Source organism: Neodiprion fabricii, chromosome 5 (genome assembly GCF_021155785.1).
Source record: "Neodiprion fabricii isolate iyNeoFabr1 chromosome 5, iyNeoFabr1.1, whole genome shotgun sequence".
NCBI lineage: Eukaryota > Metazoa > Arthropoda > Insecta > Hymenoptera > Diprionidae > Neodiprion > Neodiprion fabricii.
In genome coordinates, this window is record NC_060243.1 from 8,799,925 (window position 1) to 8,826,657 (window position 26,733).

The 26,733-nt window shown below is 39.7% G+C and overlaps 1 protein-coding gene across 1 annotated transcript; it reads left to right on the forward strand.

Moving 5' to 3' along the window:
• Positions 1-1,990: 1,990 nt before the first annotated feature.
• LOC124183796 (platelet-derived growth factor receptor alpha-like) lies at positions 1,991-26,490 on the forward strand. The gene is made up of 8 exons (XM_046572802.1): positions 1,991-2,289; positions 9,997-10,221; positions 10,315-10,471; positions 10,824-11,070; positions 11,225-11,556; positions 11,653-11,758; positions 26,035-26,259; positions 26,353-26,490. Exons 1-7 carry the CDS (start codon positions 2,193-2,195, stop codon positions 26,044-26,046), a joined length of 1,176 nt encoding a protein of 391 aa, XP_046428758.1. The 5' UTR covers positions 1,991-2,192; the 3' UTR covers positions 26,047-26,259; positions 26,353-26,490.
• The last annotated feature ends 243 nt before the right edge of the window (positions 26,491-26,733 follow it).

A 26,733-nucleotide genomic window follows, 5' to 3' on the forward strand; every position in this document is an offset into this window, starting at 1 on the left:
AAAAAAGAGCAAAAAAATGCCATTTTGCCTTTTTTTGGATAATCGACTGTATCTTTGTCAATATTGGGGGAGGAGCTTAGGTTAGAAGAAAATTTTACAGCCTAATGTACCCCAAAGGTCCCCCTGAATCGGTACATCGATCGGTTCAGCGGTTTTCCTGGACCGATTGATTGAAATTTTGACAAAATTAAGAGAACAAGGTTCCTTAAGAAACAAAAACCTTGTTCCCTTAATTTTTTCAAAATTTTTCCATGCCCGTAGAGCGAAAGAAAAAATGTAAAAAATTTTGAAAATTTTTTTTTCGTGCTTTATCCAAGGATTGCATGGCTAATAGTGCTTCGAAAAATTTTTAACCAAAAAATTCAAAAACTAGAGTCTTCAAGCTTCAAAAGCTTTGTTTTTTTATTTCTTGCACGACCATTTTTCACTGAAATACAGCCTGTTGAAAATGACCAAAAAATTGCGAAAATTTTGTTGTTCCCTTAATTTTTGCGAGAAGTGTATGTCGTAATAATATCGCTGGTGGCGCAGTCATCGGTAGCCGTTCGCCATGATCACAATTATCTACCCCGTAACAACTGTATTGAGACTCGTTCGAACCAATTATTGAAATAAATCGAAATAAATATCTTCGGCGATTCGAAATTACGTGTATTCACCGTGGTATGTATACCTTTGTAACGATATTCTAAATTCGAAGTGCCCGCGAAGTTTTGCTGGACACAGTCATCCCGATCCAGGCGTCAGGCGGGAGAAACGTTTGAACGTTTTGAAGACTCTGCGGAAAGACGCCAACCCGTACGGCCCGACAATCGTAATACTCCGCAGAAGTTGAAAACCAAGTCAATTTTAAGATTTTCCAAAGTTCCACATACACCGTACCAGTTCACTGAATTTTCGATGTCGTTACGATCCATGCTGCTCTCATCTCCCATCTCAACGTGAATAAACGACGCAACCTGAAGGTGAACACAAGAGTTCGAATCATCCATCAAACGAGAGTGGAGAAGAGTATAATACCTGGATTGGCAAGTGATTCATCTGGTGCAACGGTATTCGACGACAAAGACAAGGGACCGGTTAATTTTAACGTCTTGTGTATTGAAGGCGTATTTTTAAATTGTGTGAATGTTTGGATGTGTGAATGAATAACTTTTGATCTTTTTCTTATGTGTACACTTTTGTTTTTACCATTTATTCCAATCTGTTTATTCGAACTATTGTATCTGTGCTATTTTATCTTTACAATTTTGTCGACTATTTTCCATATATTTTATTTATATTTCATTTACATGTTATTTATATTTCATTTATTCAACAGAGAGTCAAACTCCTATTTATCATCGTTTTCTTAATATTGTCTTGTAAGCCTGTCCCTCGAATTCACGTCTTTTTTTTTCTTTTTTTTTCACAAAAAAAAAAACTAGTAATTACACCTTGTTTGTTGTTCCGGTTGTAGTCATTGACGGTAATCAGAATCAGCTGAATAGAAAATGGCGGACAAGAAAATTAGTGTAGACGTCATTTCCAGTTGAAATGCAGCGACTTCTTTTTCTGGAGGGTTCAGTACCGCAGTAATGGATTCGACCAGGTCCAATTAAATAGAGATTTCAGGTACAATATGAGACACGATACGATTCACTTCGTTGCACCGAGTCGAGAGTGAGAATTCGGGAAACGACAGACGAACAGCAAACTGTGAGATGGCCAATGCAAAGGAAGGCTGCGCGGCTGATCATCCCTCGAATCAGGCGAAATGATTTCTCCAAGCTTCGACCTGATGATTCATCAAAGGACAAACGGCGAGAGAGCGTTCAACCACAAAACTTACTGCACTGTACAATGTTTCCGCTCTGTGTGCTGACATCGCCGACAAATTCACGGTTTTGCGGTTGAATAGAATTCGCCAAACGTCATCACCGTCCGCTTGCGTTGATAAAATGGTTTTCCTCGTTCACTAAAAGGCGCTTTGAATGTCCTCAGTAAAATCTACTTCGGCAGTTGAAGAGAAAGCGTGATCTAACTAGAAAGTTTGGAGAAACGATCAACGCGAAAAAACGTGATGAGTTTAGTTGAGAGGCGAAAGGTTACTTTTATTTCATAAAAAGAAATCTCCTTTGTATCCAAGGGTGCACAACTCGGTTCTCTTTTGACATTGGATCGCGATAGAGCCGAAGTTTCACGGCACGCGAATGGACGTCATGTTGGGGGATCGTCGAGCCCTGCTGATGATAGTAACATTACTATCTGGTTGTCTCGTTTTGGCTGACGATGGTTTTAAAATCGAAGGTGAGTGACAATAAACCGGCACTCGGAGAAAAAGTGATACGAAAAATCTAAGTAAGCACATGACACTGTTATGCGAATTTTCACGTCGTGATTCCCGCATTATGGGCGTTAGTTTCATGCTTTATTCGAACATCCCGACAAGGATGAAAAATTCTCGTCGAGCGATTTTCTGAAACATTCTAACAACCACGCTACAAACTTGCTAAATATCTTTAAAATAAGATAAGAAATAATCCGAATTTTTGCACAAAGCAGAAAATTGTTCTAAAATAACACTTTTCACAACTATTGATACGATCGGAACCGAATGTTTCCTCAGGCGACCAGAAAAACACTTGTGTTAGAATGATCAATGGTTCGAGATTTTCCACAAAAATTCATCAGACATATATAATCGATATTAAGTGCGTAATTATAAAATACAAATTATAAATTTCAACCGTTACGCATCAAACTTCACCTTCAGATAATTCACCGAGAGAAAAGATTTACAACGTTTCACCAGAATTCCGGAAAACATTACCATTCTGGAAGTTCCGAAACGCGGTAAACGTTGGCACACGCGAGTCCTGAACACTCCGATAATACTAATAGTACGCTACTTTGTTTTGAAAATATGAGAAGTTACAGAAATTCACAGTTGAGAATAGGCGAAACAGACATCGAGGTCTGACAAATGTTCCTGGATTAAATCGTACGACTCTTACAATTAAATGGTCGACCGAACATCCAAATTAATCACGTGTTAATCCCTTAAGACGAATCCCTGAAACGAATGACGAGGTGAATATCATCCTTCCCCGCTAATTTGAGATTAGCCATACTGTGAGAATCCACAAGGATCCTGAGCAGCAGATAATCATCTTTGACCAATGTTGAGTACGAAAACGACTTTTAGCCGTCTTTCAGGCGCTGCGGGTCAGATATCAGCCAGAGATTAGCACGTAACAGAACGAACGGTAGTAACGATCACGCTTGTATTGCCCTGGCGCCAGATGCGCAGGATATTTCTCTCGAGTGAAATAATGTACAGAGCGCAATTGGCAGCGAAAGAGTAACAGGGATATTTCGCTTGAAATAAGTATTCATATTGACAACAATATAATACAGTTTGATGTGCAATAAGGGCGGAAAGTAGGCGATGCATGAACAAGTGGCGTTTGCGGCACGAGTCGAGGGCAAGTGATCCGAATGATCTTGAAAACTTCGTATTTTTAACGAGCATCTTCCGAATGTCGAACATCATTTTTTCATTCTTTGAGAGACATTTTCATTACTTCGGACGAATCGGAAAGCAAATAAATCAACGTATTAGACAGAAATTGTTTCTTGTACTTTATAACAGGAAAATAGAATCCTATTTATTTAACACAACGTCGGAGTTAAAATCCTTATTGTTAGTCATGAGATTATTCACTGTTAAATTGTAGACTATTGAGTCAATCTTCGTGTATTTTGTAAAGGTAAATCGTACATCCACTTTTGGGTCAACCTTTGTACGTGTTCTACACGTTTATCGTAAATTTTTTATTACGTAAATCTTGTACATCGGCCACTTTCAAATCACAAATGATTCTCTTGCTGCTCTGCCTTTGTTAAGTGTTACTGTGAATAACCGTCAACGACTAGCGTCGTTACACGTCAGACAAATATATAACAGTCGGATTTTGACAACAATTCGCAGGTACAATAAACTTGTATATTCCGTCCTATTCTTCTTTCTATACCCCTGGAAATTCAGATTCTCCCTTCTCTGGGTCCCCAAACGTACCTTCCTGTGAGTATAGTCTAATTGTTATTCGTTTATTATTATTTATTAGCCGATTGAGCTTAATCATTACTTGGTTTCGTTCATTTCGATAATTAACTGGCACCCTCTGCAATAATTTATTCTGAGCCTCGACGGAAATTGACCCAGGTTGCGTCGAGTGGAAGCGATTGAGAACTGAACTACGATTGAAACAAAATTTATCGGATTGAGTTCGATAGTTGACACAAAAGCAAAGGGAGTAAATCGCTTTTGTCTTGACTTATAACTCTGTGAGTTTGAATCAGTGAATATTTACTGTTGTGTATTTTCTGGTGGGGCCGGAATAAGGACCGGTTGAGGAATAAAATGTACACCGGACGTAATTGTTCAATAATTTTCATCTATTTATTCTAGAGGTAACCATAAACGTTCAGGGGGTTTGTACGCGTCCAGTACCAAGGTTGGACTGACTGTTGATGTATTAATTTCTCCCTCGCCAGCTTATTACCAATACTAGTCTGATATGTATGTTTACATTGCTTTACAGTAGTGATCGCTTTTGAGTATATCATAACATTCACTGATTCCCGATTATGAGTATACCGCTGTCAAAAACCAATGCATATACGAGTACACCGACTCGGTGACTTTTCACTAATTTTTTACCGATTTCCAGTCTATGTACACTGAATTCTTCGGTGGTGAATTTATAATTTCGAATCAGTGAAATATCATTGATTTAAATTCAGAGTGTAGAAAAATGGTCAAGTTCTCATCATATAGTTTTCTTTTTTCTTAGTGAAATACGGTTCATAACGCAAAAAAGGCGTGCTCGTTTGCGATGATGTCTTTTTTAATCCAGAGTCGTGACCAATTGAAAATGAACAAACGTGATATTTATTTTAATGTTTGGAAATTCATATCGCGAACATAGTCACGTGAATGTAAGATGAACATCAAAAATTTGATAATTAGGTCTCACCAACTAAAAACAAAGGTTTGAAGAAAAATCCGAAAAGTAAGAATTTCCGAGGGTCAGCCGCCAAGACATCAGTTGGTATGCGCAACCTTACAAAATCATTGTGATTTTTCCATACTTTTCGGCCAGGTCAAATATTTAATAATATTTTATATATATATATATATATATATAAAATATGTATAATGATATTATGCAAAATATATAATATATAATATTTTTCACCTTGAACAAGTTTGGGCGAGTCCAGGGGAGCCAGCAGCTCTAACATGCGGCCTGCTGGGATCTTTCGCTAACTTTGGGTGGCGAAAAGTCGCCGGGCAGCCGACAAGCGAAGAGAACTTGAGGAAACTTACCAAAACTTGGCGCTTCAACGAGACGTATTCAAGAATGGGTCTATATTTTACAAACGTCTCGGAAGAAGACGACGGATCTTACGAATGCTGGGCAAAAGATCACACAAACTTGACTAAACGCAGTGAGCGTAAATTTGTTGTCCATCCCGTGGTATCATTAGAGCAGATTTCTGTCGCTGCTTTGGATGCAAGTAGGATTGGTGTCACATGGAGTCTCTTAGGCTTTCTAGGCAGTCAATATGAGAAGTTTGGCATAGAAATCCAGAAAAACGGTTCACTTGAATGGCATCTAGTGTATGCAAGAACGACTCCCACCTTCGATCGTGTCTTTGTTGCAACAGCGTGTAATCCAGACACAGCCTACTGGTTTAAATTTACTCTGATATTCGAAGCAAACATTGGGATACATGTCTTTTCGAGGTGGACAAAGACTTCTAAGAAAGGTATACGTATAGCAGATTCTGTGTTATTGTAATCTTATACTCTGGGGTAAACTGCTCTCAGAAACTGTGCTTATTTTTTGCATCCGAAATCGTTTCAAAGATTTCCTATTGTTCCGCAAAAGAAAAGGCAACGACTACAGCGAGTAAAAGTAATTGTTAGACATGGGAAAAGAATATGGCGAGACCAGTGATTTTTTTGAATGAAAAAGTAGTACTTGATTCGTTGAATAACAGTGATGAGTTGAAAAAATTGCATTTTTGTATGAAACGCCGCATATTTCAAACAGCTAAGAAATACGCACCTCGAGTAGTTGATTTCTCCGAAGAGATGAATTTAGTGAATCTGGCACATTCTTTCTACGCGAATAGTATAGAAGATGTCCATTAAATATGTATACAAATAAATGAAATATTTAGTTCTTGTCACTATATATGTTGAAATATGTGCAAAACCCATTCTGTATTTATTTGAGGTGATTCGCTTAGAATGAGTCTTTCTGCAGATCCTGTATACGTACCACTCGTTTCGGTTAAGGAAACGTCTGTCGATTCAATAACGATTGAATGGTCGAAGCCACCGAGGGAGATTGAAAGTATTTTAAACTTTTATCGAGTGTGGATGTACAAGACAGGCATCAGTGGTGAAAAACACATGGAGAAGATGTCATGGACTAAAAAAAAAAAATATGTGAAATTCGAGAATCTGACAACTTCAGTCTCTTACAAATTTAAGTTGGATGTGTGCTCCGGTTATTACCGTGATCGACAACTTTATCCCTCTTCCTGGTCGGAAGACGTCGTGCCGAAAGACAGAGGTATTGATACTACATTAACGAATATGCATTTGTGAGGGAAGAGATGATGAAACTTGGAATTTCCAGACCCGAAATTCACCCCGAATGTTTCGTTAATCGAAACGGGTGTCGCCTCAATAACGATTGCGTGGAATGCACCGCCGACGGACTTGCAAGACCGCGTTTATTACTACAAATTAGCGTTGAGCACCGAAAACCTGCCCAACAAACCAATGTACGTGAACAAAACCGAGAACTCCCACAAATTCGAAGATCTTCTGCTGAACAAAACTCATCGATTCAAATTAGCAGCCTGCAGCGATTACAAAACGCAATGCGGTAATTGGAGCGAGGAAAAAGAAGCTTTTACGTACATCACAAGTATGGGTAATATGGAGAACTGATAGAATTTATATGGAAATATGAATAAAATTCGACCTCACTCGCTTCTTTTGATATTTTCCAATCATCGTGATGTTTCTGTAATTAAACCTGCAAAATGAATAACATTTTTTCTATCTTTCGCTCATCCTAATCTGCCAAGTTCCAATTGCAACTCGTTTACATCTGTGCGGAACGATAATTGCATTTTTCAGCGACTCGTCTGCCCAAAGTCGGGGTGTATGAGAAAAGGTATTCGTTCGATGTGATACACGTATCATAGATTTAATAACGTTATCGCATTTCCAGATTCCAGAAGTGGGATACAAGATGAAACATGGCTGATTACGGGAGCAATTGCTACTCTACTTGTCATCGTCGTTGCAACGATAGCGGCTTGGAACTTTCGCAAAAAGGTACTTATACCCTGATGAATTCAGTCTTGGCCTTCGTGCCACGGTGAACGGACCGATTAATCGACATGGGAAACGTTGTTGCACAGGCATTGAAACGAAAGTTGATCAAAGCAAGACTAGAGTACTTCAATTTCGGGGCCCCAATTCCTCTGGATCCAGAATTGGCTGTGAGCGATCAGGCCGAGTTACTGCCGTACAACAGGAAATGGGAATTCCCGCGGGATCTCTTGAAACTTGGTAACGCGCTACTTTATTTCTTCTCCGGTAGTGAATAGTAATGATCCGTTTCGACGAATCCTATCGAGATGGGCACCATTCAGCTTCCGATAATGAGATGAGCCGAATGAGTATGTCGAAAGGTATTTTTTGTATTCAATCCACATGACTAGGCCAATTATATTGTTTCTGCCAGAAATCGATTTATTCAGCGAATTACACTTTTTGCCAGAAGATTGGCGAACCGATTGCGGCCGCGAGTAAAATGTCTACTCTGTAAACTGCGCCGGGTCAAGGCGGTCGATGTTGCGAATTATATCATAAGCAAAGTAGCATCTTGTCGTGAATACCTAGGATTTGACGAGTTGAATGAGTCAAAGAATAAGTGTTCAGAATCAGTAATCGCACCTCGAACTTTCCGCCTGTTGGATCCTCTCACATCACGCGTTCAATCGGCATTCGGGCACCTGGATTATTTTCAGTCCTCTCTGTTAATTGATAGAGTTTGATTCACTCTTACGATTAGCGGATCTTCCGATTTAGATTCGTGTATCAACTTTTTGTATTTCGCCACCTCACGGGAACGTTTCTCAGGAACGGACCACCGTGCAGGATTATCTCGATTTCATTACGAGTGGCGGTAGCTCATTGCTGCATAGTGAAAATGTTATTTAGGTATATGCCAATATTACAGACCAATGAACGTTATTCGATCCTTGTGTCAAATCACGGGAAAAATGTAAAAGCGGAGTTAATATAATTTATCCGTTCTTATTTTTTGCGTACAAGCTTCCAATAGCGGAATCGCCACACTTGATCAACGCTTATTTCCTTGTGTACAATATCCGAGAATACTTGAAATTGGGCTCGATCCTCAACACCAAACACAATAAGTCCTGTAATCATGGGTGAAAATCGGTTCATAAGCTTGTCAAATTCCTGAGTGAATGAAGTATTATTTTACCAATTATCGCACGTAATTGCTTGCGATATTTACAAAACCTATGGATTACATTCAGCGTCCTGGTGAGGAATTTTCATTGCTCTTCGCATTCCGTGTTACATTAATCATTGATATTGCTCGACGAAATTGGTACCCATCATTCATTGGTAAAACTTACGAGTGCACGATCGTTGCTGTGTCAGAATATGGCGTGTAGCCGTCTGTATTTTCATCTTCAGATTCACTGCATCACTAATTGAGTTGAACACTGTAAAAGAAATGGGGTGTGGACTTCCATAGAATGGTTTTGGCATCGACCTAACAATATCCGAGCTTCAAATTCGTAATCAATCACAAAAATTGTTCTATAGTCGTCCACAGCGGACACTATTGGTCAACTTTAACATTACTAATTTATTGCAGTAAATAAAATGCGGGATTATTCTTTTGACTTACACAAAAACGCGATTTAGTTGAAAAATCGAGGTTATATTACGTCCGGTTACGTCCTTTATCCATGTATTGCCTCACATTTCGTAGACGACTATATTCCAGAAGTCTTCAACTTTTATGACATTGTCAGTGCGTTGATACATTTATCGATCAGTTTACCACCGAAAGGCAATAAAATTGATCACAATCCGACATTTGACTGACTTCTAGTGAAAATCAAAACTTGGGTGGGGTGCCACGAACCCAGGCGTGGGAAGTTTAATGTCTCGAAAAATCGAGTATGGCCTCCGAGAATTAAGTATGAATAGGCTCTACTGTTTCATTCGGAAGTTGGGGAAATTCTAGAAAATTACTGATTGGAAAACCTCCGGCAATGTTATTTGCGCCAGCGATAGTGAACACAACCTTTTCAATATATAACAGAAACAAATCTGATCAAATTCGAACATCCGATACTGGAATATAGGAAATTTCAGAAGAGATTTTTTGATTGCAGTGTTCCATACTAATAAAGTCTGTCTTTGATCCGATTCACACATTCATATGCTAATATTGCTAACTGACTAGATCCCCGTAAGTTTTTCAAACAAACAAAAAATGTTCTGTATTATAATAAAATTAAAGCGTGTAAATGTAATTGTAGATGAACATCAGCTGTTACATCGTCGTTACAAAAATCTGTTTTCATCAAATCTGAAAATCACTATAATTCGTAAAATTCTATCCATGTGATCTGAGGAGATCTCCGAGAGATCTTTACGGCTAACACAATAGACAGAAAAATATCAGGAGTGAGTCAGGGGACACTTTTTTTCCTGACTTTAATTCATCGAGTTGATGTTTTTGCAAAAAAGTTTCATGTCATTTCGCCATGCTTATGCGATTCAGACTCTTTTTGCAAAACGCAACATGCTCCGTTGAAGTTTTTCCAAGTATACCTAATCGGTGGTTCGCATGCATGCTGTTAACCTTTCAGACGAAGTATTAGGAAGCGGTGCATTCGGCGTAGTGAGGAAGGCACAGGCAAAGACGATCTGCGCACGCGAAACAGTCACGACAGTTGCGGTCAAGACGGTCCGACCGACGGCCAACCTGAACTGCATGAAGGCCCTTCTTCGCGAACTCAGGATTCTCGTTTACTTGGGTCAACATCTGAACATTGTCAACCTTCTCGGCGCGTGCACAAAAAATATTGATTTGGGTGAGTCGATTCGCGTAATTCAAATTAAGTTCGTTCTCACACCATACGGCGTCATGGATACCGACACTCACGCATTCCGTTGGATGTCGATAGGCGAACTCTTGGTCGTCGTCGAATACTGCCGGTACGGGAACTTACACGACTACTTGGTGCGACGCAGAGTCAACTTCATCGATCAATTGAACGATTCCGGAGAAAAAATATGCGTTTCGGCTGCCCGTGAAGACGCGATCAAGGTCGATGACGTTGGGTAAGTTGCCCTGGCCTCCAATACTGACATGAATTTTGGTTACCTTCGACCCATCTTTATCGCATCTTTGTGTACTTATTTATCCCATGACATTATGGTGGTATTGAAATGACTCGTCGGATGATAGTCAAAACTAGAGTTCAAATCACTTGTGATCGATTGATGCCACGAAAAATATCGCAACTTGCTACGAGGTTATCAAGTTATCCCGCTGCAACCGATTCGCCGTTGATCTCTAAGAATTGGCCATCACCATCGGAACTACTACGCTCATGTGAATAGAATTTGCGAGAACAAGTGTATTAATTCTCGATCTCAGCTGTCCATTATTTTTATTGTGTTATGCTTGCAGTACAAACACGGACAGCCGTTCCGATGGCAATTCTACAATAGTAAACTGCTCGAATAACGTTACTTCCAAGACTACGGATGCAAGAGTGGACGACTGTTCCCCGAGTGTCAGTTTAACGGAACTCAACGCGCCGTTGAAGTATCCAGGTGATCGGACGGATTTCAACTCAAGGCCGACGTGCACGCACGACTTGGTGTGTTGGGCTTGGCAGGTTTCTTGTGGCATGCAGTATCTCGGCGCGAAAAAGGTAGGACGATACTCGCAAGTTTAATCTTCTTGAGTCAGTAATTCCCAATACTGACACAGCTTACTCGTGGTCTTATTCGCTAGTCTTCTTCGGACACAAAATCAGTGATGTTAGTCGGCGTGTAGAATGGAGTTAAGACTGAATCGCGTTTCAGATCATACACGGTGACTTGGCAACCAGAAATATACTTCTCGCCGATGACAACGTGGTAAAGATCTGTGACTTTGGTTTGTCAAAGTCTCTTCGGGAAGAAGAGAATCAGAAGAGCACGGAGAATGGTCCTCTCCCCGTCAAGTGGATGGCCATCGAGTCGCTCAGGGATCGAGTGTTTTCTACCAAATCGGACGTCTGGTCTTTCGGCGTCGTTTTGTGGGAACTGTTTTCTTTGGCGAGAACTCCTTATCCCCTGATAAGACCTGAGGATATGTGCCGAAAACTAGCCGAAGGTTATCGTATGGAGAAACCGCCGTACGCGCCGAGAAGCATGTGAGTGGCAAGCGTCGATTTCACCCGAATCATCAACGAATGAACTCTTCAACACGTAGAGATGTTTTGAACCACCTTTTCTTACCTCCATTCTAGTTACCAAATGATGCTTCGTTGCTGGAATGCGGAGCCGTCGGAACGACCGTCGTTCGAAAAGCTGACGATCAACATAGCCGAGCTGATTGAAGAGCACGTGAAAACGGTATGCTCAATATTTTGCAAAAGATTGATCATTCTTACGTATTCAAACGTGACTTAGACGCTGTCCCTGAAATCACTGATTCAACTTCAGTCGCTCGTGAAATTTGCAAGTATATCATCCATCACCTGCATACATTGTAGAGATCAATATACGTATAAATGTATATATAAGGATGTTTCGCGTTCAAATAATATTTGATTTACCCACGGCCGTATGCAAAAAATGCTTGCTGCTGGTCTAAAGAGAAGCCGCAAAGAGGCTGAGTACTATGGTTCTCGTTTTAGGGTGTGCAAGTAGAATTAATTTCAAAAAATGAAAAATATATATTAGCAAATCTTTGACACGTATTATCTATTTCGAATTTTAGGAGGAAATGTCTTACCGCATTTTTTGCGACCCTAGTATATCACCATTTCTCAGTTATGCGCTTCAGATAATATTTTCGGGCTATAATATACTTTTTTTACGCAATGAAAAAAGATAATACGTGTTTAAGTTCTGCTAATATCTGCTTTTCACTTACTCTGAAAAATCATTTTCACACACCTTAATCAAAACTTGTGCTACTGTACTCATTTGAAGCTTCTTTTCTGATCAAAAGTAAGCATCATTTCCATGCGGCTGTAGTAAAATTCGAAATTTTTGAAATGTGAAACATCGAAACATGTACATATAAAACAGTAATATGTGCATTACAGAATGATTTTGTTTTTACGTTGCATGATATTTCGCCGCGACGTTGACATGAAAACACGTTTCAGTTCTACCTCGAGTTGGGCAATCCGTACACCAAGATTTACGCTGATATCTGGAAACGCGAGAGAGAGACTGCGATAAGCGCGGAAGAATCGGGCACCATCGGAGAAGATTTACAATGAAATGAGTACGATCCACCTATCGGATGTCGATTTATGGTTACTTGCCCGGGCATATCACGATGCTAAGCGCGCAAAGATAAACTTCTGTCGAAGCGACAGTTGCGCGTAACAATGCACTCGATACACGGAGCTTACTTTTAATATTTGCAAACTGTTTTGATATTTCACTCACTCGTTTTTTTTTAAGCTGCAAGTTTCTTCTTTATTCACTAGGTTCAGTAGTTACCAAATGTAAGTCTAGTTTTTAGAAATACACCGTAAAGAAGCACATCAGACAAATCACGTGATACATGGTGAATGACATGATTTTCATTAGGAGAGTTTACAAAAGTGAGCCACGAATTGGTATTGTGTACAATGAAAAATATTGGAACAATCACGATGACAAAGTTTGTTAGCAATGAAAAAAGACATACAAAAAGCAAACATTTCTTAATTATCATTTCGATCGAACGATCTTCGAATCGCAGTCGATTTACTTGAAATGAACGTGGATTTTCCTTCTCTTGGTGAAGCTTGTATTGACAGGAACTGAGCCTTTGTAGTAAAAGAGTGTCGCATTCAACTTTCGTTGATCTTGATGATTCGGGATGTGGAAGCGAATCGAACTACTTGCTCAAGTCTTTTCTGATAGAATGTCGTCAAAACAATGGACGATAATCAGGGGCTTGTTAATTAATTGGACTCGAATTTCAAATTAAATACAAGGTCAAAGAGTTTATTCAAAATAAATGGATATGAACACAGTAACAAAAGTTAGTTCAGAATACATGATCAGAAACAAAAGTCAAAGGTAGTTATTTTGAAATGCATCAATTGACAAAAGACAAAGTTGGTAATTACCGGTATAAAATTATTTCATTCACGCACTTTGAGTTTCCATGTAAGAAATGCTTCACTAAGAGGTCGAGATTTAGAACTTCTCTTGTAAGAAGATTCGAAATAAGGATTTAAAGTATCTCGTAGAGTAGATCAACTGTTGCACAAGTAGATTTTTCAGAACTATTCTGGTAGATAGATCTCTTCGAAGAGACTCATTCTATTCGAGCACAATGTTCCTATTGGCGTTTGGTTTGTGATTTAAAGAATTTACCGACTCACTGATTGGCTCTGCTCAATTTCAAGGAAGTTGGGCCAACTACGAAATTGCACAAGTGTAAAAGAAATATTTTGGTCCTCTGTATTCCTGCCTCGTGGGCCTGGGAATAGTGGATCAGTATCGCCCACCCCAACTCTGCGATGAAATCTGAGCTAACTTTGTTTTCCGGAGTTTTGACTCCTTCGAATGATACGATTGGCCATGATTAGAAATATTATCGACTTAAAAAGCGACTCTCGTTTGTTTTTAATAAATACAGCACTGATCCACGTCAGAACTTTAGCCACACAAGCCTGCAAACTTATAGTCACTTTTGCATTTTCCAGACGCGAATAGAGATGGGCAAAACTGAATCTACAAAACTGATTATAAATACTGATCAGAACTGGTCGCTACGCCCCACATATTGTATAAAGCCTTCGGCAGATCTGCCAAGACTTGTAATCAGATATTCAAATACTAGATAAAAACATATTATTGAAAAGGAAGCCATTAAATGGTTTAAATTCGCAACGATTGCCATAACACGAGTCAGATTATCTTGGTGTGAGAATATTTCAAAATGCGGCGCACTTCCGTAAAAACCTGTCAGTCATCCTGACAAATGTTTACTTCTCCATTCCGTCGAATTGGCGTGTAACCACGACCACTTTCCTGTTTGCCTGTTCGTTCATCGCCGCGAACAACACAGAACGACGCATGTCGAGGTTCCTGTTTCGTTGACCACTGATACGATATTTTTCCGGGTGATGTCCTGTTGTTTCACGCTTCTGACACGGACTGAAAGTTCATAGAATTAATCCAACTCAAGGTTTCCTCTTAGTGTCGATATCCCTGAAATTCATCACTTGTTGTTGCGAACTCGAAAAAGGGAAATATGTTTAGCTGAATTACATCGAAAAAAAATTAATTTTATAGATAATTTTGATACAAAATTCTTGTCCCAGACATTACCGGGACACGACAGTCAATGACGCCTCTGCTCCGAAGTCAGGTCACCAAGGACCTCTCACGTCACCGTCTCAACGGTTCACGGTATGGAGAGTTTCCACGCCGCGTAGAAGCAGACGCCTCTGATATGCATCCGCGTATCCGCGTATTCAACTACAAATTGACGGACTCCCTTCTCGTTTCGCTGTTGCTCGGAAACCGAAATCTACTCAACTGTCTCGAGCACTTCCGGTCATCAACGTGTCTAGAGCTCGACTGAAATAGCTGAAACCCAGCGCGCTACCCCTCAGCTCGGTTCGTTTCTGCCCGATTGTAGCGTGAGACTCTAGTGGCTGATCCAAGAAACTTTTGACTGACAATACCGGGTCCGTTACTCTTACGCACGTTCCACACAATTCCACTCAAACCTCGATCTATAGGTACCGCAAAAGAATATTTTTATTTTCCGACTTTAACCAAACACCTCTTCCTTCACATTAACATGAACGTGGACATAAATATTTATATTTTATTTGTGCCTAATAAATTTGTCCTTTAATTAGTTGGTGACAACTATGATGTATTCAGGAATAATTATTGTGTCCCGTCCTCCGGACCTTGGATTCTTTTCCCACACTCCAACAGCTACCTTTCACCCTGCGTCCTCTTCTTATCGTCACCTCATTGCCGCAGTTTCCGTGCCGCATCGGCAGAATGCTCCCTCCACTCCTGAACTGCAAGTAGCCAGTCCTTCGCATCCTTCCCCCTATATTCTCACTCTAAAATAATCTTTCATTCGGTCAACATATAAATCCACCTCTCGTTCCTTTTTTCTCCTTCAAGTCTTCTCATTGCGCCTTTCATATCTTTGACAATACATTGATTATACACTCAAGCATTCGACTCCTCGATGCAAGTTCCTCTCATTTCCTCTTATCCTTCGTAAGGGCGCGTGGTCGACGGGTTGCGAACCCGAAATATACTTCTCGCAAAAATTAAGGGAACAACAAAATTTTCGCAATTTTTTGGTCATTTTCAACAGGCTATATTTCAGTGAAAAATGGTTGTGCAAGAAATAAAAAAACAAAGCTTTTGAAGCTTGAAGACTCTAGTCTTTGAATTTTTTGGTTAAAAATTTTTCGAAGCACTATTAGCCTTACAAGGTTCCTTAAGAAACAAAAACAAAAGCGGTTTTCCTGGACCGATTGATTGAAATTTTGACCAAATTAAGAGAACAAGGTTCCTTAAGAAACAAAAACCTTGTACCCTTAATTTTTTCAAAATTTCAATCAATCGGTCCAGGAAAACCGCTGAACCGATCGATGTACCGATTTAGGGAGACCTTTGGGGTACATTAGGCTATAAAATTTTCTTCTAACCTAAGCTCCTCCCCCAATATTGACGAAGATACAGTCGATTATCCAAAAAAAGGCAATATGGCATTTTTTTGCTCTTTTTTCACGTTAACGCTACAGGTGGAAAAAAATTTTTTTTGACATCAAACTTGACAGATTTTTGTAGGAAATTTTCTGCAGAAAAAGAAACTGCCCTTCGGCTCGCTGTGCGACCAGTAGTTCCAGTGATATCGGCAGTTGAGTGAAAAAGGATCCTTTGGCATCCAAAATTCGATATCTCGAAGACAAATGGTCGTATCGAGGTTTAAAAAAAAGCATCTTGAAGCTGAATAAACAGGCTATGCGACCTATGCATTGGTTTAGCTCGGAAAAATTTTTCCATGCCCGTAGAGCGTAAGAAAGAATGTAAAAAATTTTGAAAATTTTTTCTTCGTGCTTTATCCAAGGATTGCATGGCTAATAGTGCTTCGAAAAATTTTTAACCAAAAAATTCAAAAACTAGAGTCTTCAAGCTTCAAAAGCTTTGTTTTTTTATTTCTTGCACGACCATTTTTCACTGAAATACAGCCTGTTGAAAATGACCAAAAAATTGCGAAAATTTTGTTGTTCCCTTAATTTTTGCGAGAAGTGTATGTCGTAATAATATCGCTGGTGGCGCAGTCATCGGTAGCCGTTCGCCATGATCACAATTATCTACCCCGTAACAACTGTATTGAGACTCGTTCGAACCAATTATTGAAATAAATCGAAATAAATATCTTCGGCGATTCGAAATTACGTGTATTCACCGTGGTATGTATACCTTTGTAACGATATTCTAAATTCGAAGTGCCCGCGAAGTTTTGCTGGACACAGTCATCCCGATCCAGGCGTCAGGCGGGAGAAACGTTTGAACGTTTTGAAGACTCTGCGGAAAGACGCCAACCCGTACGGCCCGACAATCGTAATACTCCGCAGAAGTTGAAAACCAAGTCAATTTTAAGATTTTCCAAAGTTCCACATACACCGTACCAGTTCACTGAATTTTCGATGTCGTTACGATCCATGCTGCTCTCATCTCCCATCTCAACGTGAAGAAACGACGCAACCTGAAGGTGAACACAAGAGTTCGAATCATCCATCAAACGAGAGTGGAGAAGAGTATAATACCTGGATTGGCAAGTGATTCATCTGGTGCAACGGTATTCGACGACAAAGACAAGGGACCAGTTAATTTTAACGTCTTGTGTATTGAAGGCGTATTTTTAAATTGTGTGAATGTTTGGATGTGTGAATGAATAACTTTTGATCTTTTTCTTATGTGTACACTTTTGTTTTTACCATTTATTCCAATCTGTTTATTCGAACTATTGTATCTGTGCTATTTTATCTTTACAATTTTGTCGACTATTTTACATATATTTTATTTATATTTCATTTACATGTTATTTATATTTCATTTATTCAACAGAGAGTCAAACTCGTATTTATCATCGTTTTCTTAATATTGTCTTGTAAGCCTGTCCCTCGAATTCACGTCTTTTTTTTTCTTTTTTTTTCACAAAAAAAAAAACTAGTAATTACACCTTGTTTGTTGTTCCGGTTGTAGTCATTGACGGTAATCAGAATCAGCTGAATAGAAAATGGCGGACTAGAAAATTAGTGTAGACGTCATTCCCAGTTGAAATGCAGCAACTTCTTTTTCTGGAGGGTTCAGTACTGCCGTAATGGATTCGACCAGGTCCAATTAAATAGAGATTTCAAGTACAATATAAGACACGATACGATTCACTTCGTTGCACCGAGTCGAGAGTGAGAATTCGTGAAACGACAGACGAACAGCAAACTGTGAGATGGCCAATGCTAAGGAAGGCTGCGCGGCTGATCATCCCTCGAATCAGGCGAAATGATTTCTCCAAGCTTCGACCTGATGATTCATCAAAGAACAAACGGCGAGAGAGCGTTCAACCACAAAACTTACTGCACTGGACAATGTTTCCGCTCTGTGTGCTGACATCGCCGACAAATTTACGGTTTTGCGGTTGAACAGGATTCGCCGAACGTCATCACCGTCCGCTTGCGTTGATAAAATGGTTTTTATCGTTCGCTGAAAGGCGCTTTCAATGTACTCAGTAAAATCTACTTCGGCAGTTGAAGAGAAAGCTTGATCTAACTAGAAAGTTTGGAAAAACGATCAACGCGAAAAAACGTAACAAAGATTAGTTGAAGGTCAAAATACTATTTTCGTTTCATAATAAGAATGCTTCGGTATATCCAAGAGTGCACAAGTCGGTTCTCTTTTGACATTGGATCGCAATAGAGCCGAAGTTTCACGGCACGTGAATGGACGTCATGTCGGGGGACCGTCGAACCCTGCTGATAGTGATACCATTACTATCTGGTTGCTTCGTATTGGCTGATGGTGATTTTGAAAACGAAGGTAAGTGAAAATATTCAGGCACTCGGAGGTGAAGTGATACGAAAAATCTAAGTAAGCACATGACACTGTGATGCGAATTTTCACGTCGTGATTCCCGCATTATGGGCGTTGGTTTCATGCTTTATTCGAACATCCCAACAAGGATGAAAAATTCCCATCGAGCGATTTTCTGAAACATTCTAACAACCACGCTACAAACTTGTTAAATATGCTTATAAGAAGGTGTAAAAGAATCCGAATTTTTTCACAAAGCAGAAAATTTTTCGAAAATAACACTTTTCACAACTATTGATACGATCGGAACCGAATGTTTCCTCAGGCGACCAGAAAAACACTTGTGTTAGAATGATCAACGGTTCTAGATTTTCTACAAGAATTCATCAAACATATGTAATCAATATTAAGTACGTAATTATGAAATACAAATTATAAATTTGGACCGTTACGCATCAAACTTCACCTTCAAATAATTCACCGAGAGAAAAGATTTACAACGTTTCACCAGAATTCCGGAAAACTTTACCATTTTGAAAGTTCGGAAACGCGGTAAACGTTGGCACACGCGAGTCCTGAACACTCCGATAATACTAATAGTACGCTACTTTGTTTTGAAAATATGAGAAGTTACAGAAATTCACAGTTGAGAATAGGCGAAACAGACATCGAGGTCTGACAAATGTTCCTGGATTAAATCGTACGACTCTTACAATTAAATGGTCGACCGAACATCCAAATTAATCACGTGTTGTTGATCCCTTAAGACGAATCCCTGAAACGAATGACGAGGTGAATATCATCCTGCTCCACTAATTTGAGATTAGCGATACTGTGAGAATCCACAAGGATCCTGACTAGCGGATAATCATCTTTGACCGATGTTGAGTACGAAAACGACTTTTAGCCGTCTTTCAGGCGCTGCGGGTCAGATATCAGCTAGAGATTAGCACGTAACAGAACGAACGGTAGTAACGATCACGCTTGTATTGCCCTGGCGCCAGATGCGCAGGATATTTCTCTCGAGTGAAATAATGTACAGAGTGCAATTGGCAGCGAAAGAGTAACAGGGATATTTCGCTTGAAATAAGTATTCATATTGACAACAATATAATTCAGTTTGATGTGCGATAAGGGCGGAAAGTAGGCGATGCATGAACAAGTGGCGTTTGCGGCACGAGTCGAGGGCAAGTGATCCGAATGATCTTGAAAACTTCGTATTTTTAACGAGCATCTTCCGAATGTCGAACAGCATTTTTTCATTCTTTGAGAGACATTTTCATTACTTCGCACGAATCGGAAAGCAAATAAATCAACGTATTAGACAGAAATTGTTTCTTGTACTTTATAACAGGAAAATAGAATCATATTTATTTAAGTCAACGTCGGAGTTAAAATCCTTATTGTTAGTCATGAGATTATTCACTGTTAAATTGTAGACTATTGAGTCAATCTTAGTGTATTTTGTAAAGGTATATCGTATATCGTACATCCACTTTTGGGTCAACCTTTGTACGTGTTCCACACGTTTGTCGTAAATTTTTTATTACGTAAATCTTGTACATCGGCCACTTTCAAATCACAAATGATTCTCTTGCTGCTCTATCTTTGTTAAGTTTTACTGTGAATAATCGTCAACGACTAGCGTCGTTACACGCCAGACAAATATGTAACAGTCGGATTTTGACAACAATTCGCAGGTACAATAAACTTGTATATTCCGTCCAATTCTTCTTTCTATACCCCTGGAAATTCAGATTCTCCCTTTTCTGGGTCCCCAAACGTACCTCCCTGTTAGTATAGTCTAATTGTTATTCGTTTATTATTATTTATTAGCCGATTGAGCTTAATCATGATTTGGTTTTGTTCATTTCGATAATTAACTGGCGCCCTCTGCAATAATTTATTCTGAGCCTCGACGGGAACTGACCCGGGTTGCGTCGAGTGGAAGCGATTGAGAACTAAACCATGATTGAAACAAAATTCATCGGATTAAGTTCGATAGTTGACACAAAAGCAAAGGGAGTAAGTCGCTTTTGTCTTGAGTTATAACTCTGTGAGTTTGAATCAGTGAATATTTACTGTTGTGTATTTTCTGGTGGGGCCGGAATGAGGACCGGTTGAGAAATAAAATGTACACCGGACGTAATTGTTCAATAAGTTTCATCCATTCATGTTAGAGGTAACCATGAACGTTCAGGGGGTTTGTACGCGTCCAGTGCCAAGGTTAGACTGACTGTGATGTATTAATTTCTCCCTCGCCAGCTTATTACCAATACTAGTCTGATATGTATGTTTACATTGCATTATAGTAGTGATCGCTTTTCAGTATATCATAACATTTACTGATTCCCGATTATGAGTATACCGCTGTCAAAAACCAATGCATGTACCAGTACACCGACTCGGTGACTTTTCACTAATTTTTCACTGATTCCCAGTCTATGTACACTGAATTCTTCGGTGGTGAATTTATAATTTAGAATCAGTGAAATATCATTGATTTAAATTCAGAGTGTAGAAAAATGGTCAAGTTCTCATCATATAGTTTTCTTTTTTCTTAGTGAAATACGGTTCATAACGCAAAGAAGGCGTGCTCGTTTGCGATGATGTCGTTTTCAATCCAGAGTCGTGACCAATTGAAAATGAACAAACGTGATATTTATTTTAATGTTTGGAAATTCATATCGCGAACATAGTCACGTGAATGTAAGATGAACATCAAAAATTTGATAATTAGGTCTCACCAACCAAAAACAAAGGTTTGAAGAAAAAACCGAAAAGTGAAAATTTCCGAGGGTCAGCCGCCAAGATATCAGTTAGTATGCGCAATCTTACGAAGCCATTGCAATTTTTCAATATTTTTCGGCCAGGTCGAATAATTCGGGGCCTCGGAGATGTTTGGGCGAGTCCAGGGGAGCCAGCAGCTCTAACATGCGACCTGCTGGGATCTTTCGCTAACTTTGGGTGGCGAAAAATCTACTGGCCGCCGAAAAGCGGAGAGTACTTGAGGAAACTCACCAAAACTTGGCGCTTCAACGAGACGTATTCAAGAATAGGTCTATATTTTACAAACGTCATGGAAAAAGACGACGGATTTTACGAATGCTGGGCAATAGATCACAAAAACTTGACTAAACGCAGTGTTCGCGAACTTTCTGTCGATGCCATAGCATTAACAGTGCAAATTTCTGTCGCTGCTTTGGATGCAAGTAGGATTTGTGTCGGATGGCATTTTATAAGCGATACCTTCGATAAGTATCGGAAGGTTCGCATAGAAATCCAGGAAGACGGTTCACTTGAATGGCATCGAAAGTATGAAACGAGGATTCCCACCTCCAATAATGTCTTTGTTGCAACAGGATGTAATCCAGACACAGCCTACTGGTTTAAATTTACTCTGATATCCGAAACAAGAAGTGATATGCATATTTTTTCGAGGTGGACAAAGACTTCTGAGAAAGGTATAAGTATAGCAGATTCTGTGTTATTGTAAACCTATACTCTGGGGTAAACTGCTCTCAGAAACTGTGCTTATTTTTTGCATACGAAATCGTTTCAAAGATTTCCTATTGTTCCGTAAAAAAAAGGGCAACGACTACAGCGAGTAAGAGTAATTGTTAGGCATGGGAAAAGAATATGGTGAGACCAGTGATTTTTTTGAATGAAAAAGTAGTACTTGATTCGGGAAATAACAGTGATGAGTTGAAAAAATTGCATTGTTGTATGAAACGCCGCATATTTCAAACAGCTAAGAAATACGCACGTCGAGTAGTTGATTTCTCCGAAGAGATGAATTTAGGAAATCTGGCATATTCTTTCTACGGGAATAATATAGGAGACGTTCATTAAATGTGTATACAAATAAATGAAATATTTATTTCTTGTCACTTTATTTGTTTAAATATGTGCAAAACCCATTTTGTACTTATTTGAGGTGATTCGCTTAAAATGACTCTTACTGCAGATCCTGTATACGCACCACTCGTTTGGGTTAAGGAAACGTCTGTCGATTCAATAACGATTGAATGGTCGAAGCCACCGAGGGAGATTGAAAGTATTTTTCACTTTTATCGAGTGAGGATGTACGGGACAGGCATCAGTGGTGAAAAACAATTAGAGGAGACATTATGGACTGAAAACAATTATTTGAAATTCGAGTATGTGAAAACTTCGGTCTCTTACAAATTTCAGTTGGATGTGTGCTCCGATTATTACTGTGATCGACAACTTTACCCCTCTTCCTGGTCGGAAGACGTCGTGCCGAAAGACAGAGGTATTGATGCTACATTAACGGATATGCATTTGTGAGGGAAGAGATGATGAAACTTGGAATTTCCAGACCTGAAATTCACCCCGAATGTTTCGGTAATCGAAACGGGTGTGGCTTCAATAACGATTGCGTGGAATGCACCGCCGACGGACTTGCAAGACCGCGTTTATTACTATAAATTAGCGTTGAGCACTGAAAACTTGACCAACAAATCACTGTACGTGAACAAAACCGAGAATTCCCACAGATTCGAAGATCTTCTGGTGAACAAAACTCATCGATTCAAAGTAGCAGCCTGCAGCGATTACAAAACGCAATGCGGTAATTGGAGCGAGGAAAAAGAAGCTTTCACGTACATCACAGGTATGGGTAATATGGAGAACTGATAGAATTTATATGGAAATATGAATAAAATTCGACCTCACTCGCTTCTTTTGATATTTGCCAATCATCGTGGTGTTTCTATAACTAAACCTGACAAATGAATAGCATTTTTTTTATCTTTCGCTCATCCTAATCTGCCAAGTTCCAATCGCAACTCGTTTACATCCGTGCGGAACGATAATTGCATTTCTCAGCGAATCCTCCGCCTAAAGTCGGAGTGTATGAGAAAAGGTATTCGTACGATGTGATGCACGTAATCATAGATTTCATAACGTTCTCGCATTTCCAGATTCCAAAAGTGGGGTACAAGATGAAACATGGCTGATTACGGGAGCGATTGCTACTCTACTTGTCATCGTCGTTGTAACGATAGCGGCTTGGAACTTTCGCAGAAAGGTACTTATACCCTGATGAATTCAGTCTTGGCCTTCGTGCCACGGTGAACGGACCGATTAATCGACATGGGAAACGTTGTTGCACAGGCATTGAAACGAAAGTTGATCAAAGCAAGACTAGAGTACTTCAATTTCGGGGCCGCGATTCCTTTGGATCCAGAATTGGCTGTGAGCGATCAGGCCGAGTTACTGCCGTACAACAAGAAATGGGAATTCCCGCGGGATCTCTTGAAACTTGGTAACGCGCCACTTTATTTCTCCTCCGGTAGTGAATAGTAATAATCCGTTTCGACGAATCCTATCGAGATGGGCACCATTCAGCTTCCGATAATGAGATGAGCCGAATGAGCATGTCGAAAAGTATTTTTTGTATTCAATTCACATGACAAGGCCAATTATATCGTATCTGCCAGAAATCGTTTTATTCATCGAATTACACTTTTTGCCAGAAGATTGGCGAACCGATTGCGGCCGCGAGTAAAATGTCTACTCTGCAAACTTCGCCGGGTCAAGGCGGTCGATGTTGCGAATTATATCATAAGCAAATTAGCGTCTTGTCGTGAATATCTAGGACTTGACGAATTGAATGAGTTAAAGAATAAGTGTTGAGAATCAGTAATCGCACCTCGAACTTTCCGCCTGTTGGATCCTCTCACATCACGCGTTCAATCGGCATTCGGGCACCTGGATTATCTTCAGTCCTCTCTGTTAATTGATAGAATTTGATTCACTCTTACGATTAGCGGATCTTCCGATTTAGATTCGTGTATCAACTTTTTGTATTTCGCCACCTCACGGGAACGTTTCTCAAGAACGGACCACCGTCGCAGGATTATCTCGATTTCATTACGAGTGACGGTAGCTCATTGCTGCATAGTGAAAATGTTATTTAGGTATATGCCAATATTACAGACCAATGAACGTTATCAGTTCCTTGTGTCAAATCACGGGAAAAATGTAAAAGCGGAGTTAATATAATTTATCCGTTCTTATTTCTTGCGTACAAGCTTCCAGTAGCGAAATCGCCACACTTGATCAACGCTCATTTCCTTGTGTACAATATCCGAGAACACTTGTAATTGGGCTCGATCCTCAACACCAAACACAATAAGTCCTGTAATCATGGGTGAAAATCGGTTCATAAGCTCGTGAAATTCCTGAGCGAATGAAGTAATATTAACCAATTATCGCACGTAATTGCTTGCGATATTTACAAAACCTATGGATTACTTCCAGCGTCCTGGTAAGGAATCTTCATTGCTCTCAGCATTCCGTGTTACTATGAATCATTAATATTGCTCGAAGCAATTGGCGCCCAACATTTATTGATAAAACATACAAGTGCACGATCCTTGGCATGTCAGAATATGGCGTATAGCCGTCTGTATTTTCATCTTCAGATGCACTGCATTAACAATTGAGTTCAACACTGTAAAAAAAAATGTGATCTGAGCTCCAAATTCGTAATCGATGACAAAAATTGTTCTATAGTAGTCCACAGCGGACACTATTGGTCAACTTTAACATTGCTAATTTATTGCAGTAAATAAAATGCGGGATTATTCTTTTGACTTACACAAAAACGCGATTTATTTGAAAAATCGAGGTTATATTACGTCCGGTTACGTCCTTTATTGATCTATTGCCTCACATTTCGTAGACGAATATATTCCAGAAGTCTTCAACTCTTATGACATTGTCAGTGCGTTGATAGATTTATCGATCAGTTTACCACCGAAAGGGAATGAAACTCATCAAAATCCGACCATTGACTGACTTTTAGTGAAAATCAAAACTTGGGTGGGGTGTCACGAACCCAGGCGTGGGAAGTTTAATGACTCGAAAAATCGAGTATGACCTCCGAGAATTAAGTATGAATAGGCTCTACTGATTCATTCAAAAGTTGGGGAAATTCTAGAAAATTACTGATTGGAAAACCTCCGGCAATGTTGTTTGCGCCAGCGATAGTGAACACAACCTTTTCAATATATAACAGAAACAAATCTGAGCAAATTCGAACATCCGATACTGAAATGTAGGAAATTTCAGAAGTGATTTTTTGATTGCAGTGTTCCATACTAATAAAGTCTGTCTTTGATCCGATTCACACATTCATATGCTAATATTGCTAACTGACTAGATCCCCGTAAGTTTTTCAAACAAACAAAAAATGTTTGATATTATATTATAATTGAAACGTGTAAACGTAATTGTAGAGGAACATTAGCTGTTACATCGTACATAAAGAATTCTGTTTTCGTAAAATCTGGAAATGATTATAATTCAAATTCTATCCATGTGATCTCAGGAGATCTCCAAGCGATTTTTACGGCTAACACAATAGACAGATAGAAATATCAGTATTAAGTCAGGAGACACTTTTTTTCCTGACTTCAATTCATCGACTTGATTTTTCTGCAAAAAAGTTTTAGGTCTTTTGGCCACGCATATCCGATCCAGACTATTTCTGCAATACCCAACATGCTCTGTTGAAGTTTTTCCGAGTATACATAATCGGTGATCCGACATGCATGTTATTTACCTTTCAGACGAAGTATTAGGAAGCGGTGCATTCGGCGTAGTGAGGAAGGCACAGGCAAAGACGATCTGCTCACGCGAAACAGTCACGACAGTTGCGGTCAAGACGGTCCGACCGACGGCCAACCTGAACTGCATGAAGGCCCTTCTTCGCGAACTCAGGATTCTCGTTTACTTGGGTCAACATCTGAACATTGTCAACCTTCTCGGCGCGTGCACAAAAAATATTGATTTGGGTGAGTCGATTCGCGTAATTCAAATTAAGTTCATTCTCACACCATACGGCGTCATGGATACCGACACTCACGCATTCCGTTGGATGTCGATAGGCGAACTCTTGGTCATCGTCGAATACTGCCGGTACGGGAATTTACACGACTACTTGGTGCGACGCAGAGTCAACTTCATCGATCAATTGAACGAATTCGGAAAAAAACTATGCGATTCGGCTGCCCGTGAAGACGCGATCGAGGTCGATGACGTCGGGTAAGTCGCCCTGGGCTCCAATACTGACATGAATGTTGGTTACCTTCGGCCCATCTTTGTCACATCTCTGTTCTTTCTTATCCCATGTTATTATGGTGGTATTGGAATGAATCGTCGGATGATAGTCAAAACTAGAGTTTCAATGACTTGTGATCGATTGATGTCACGAAAAATATCGTAACTTGTCATAAGCTTATCGAGTTAGCACGCTGCAACCAATTCGC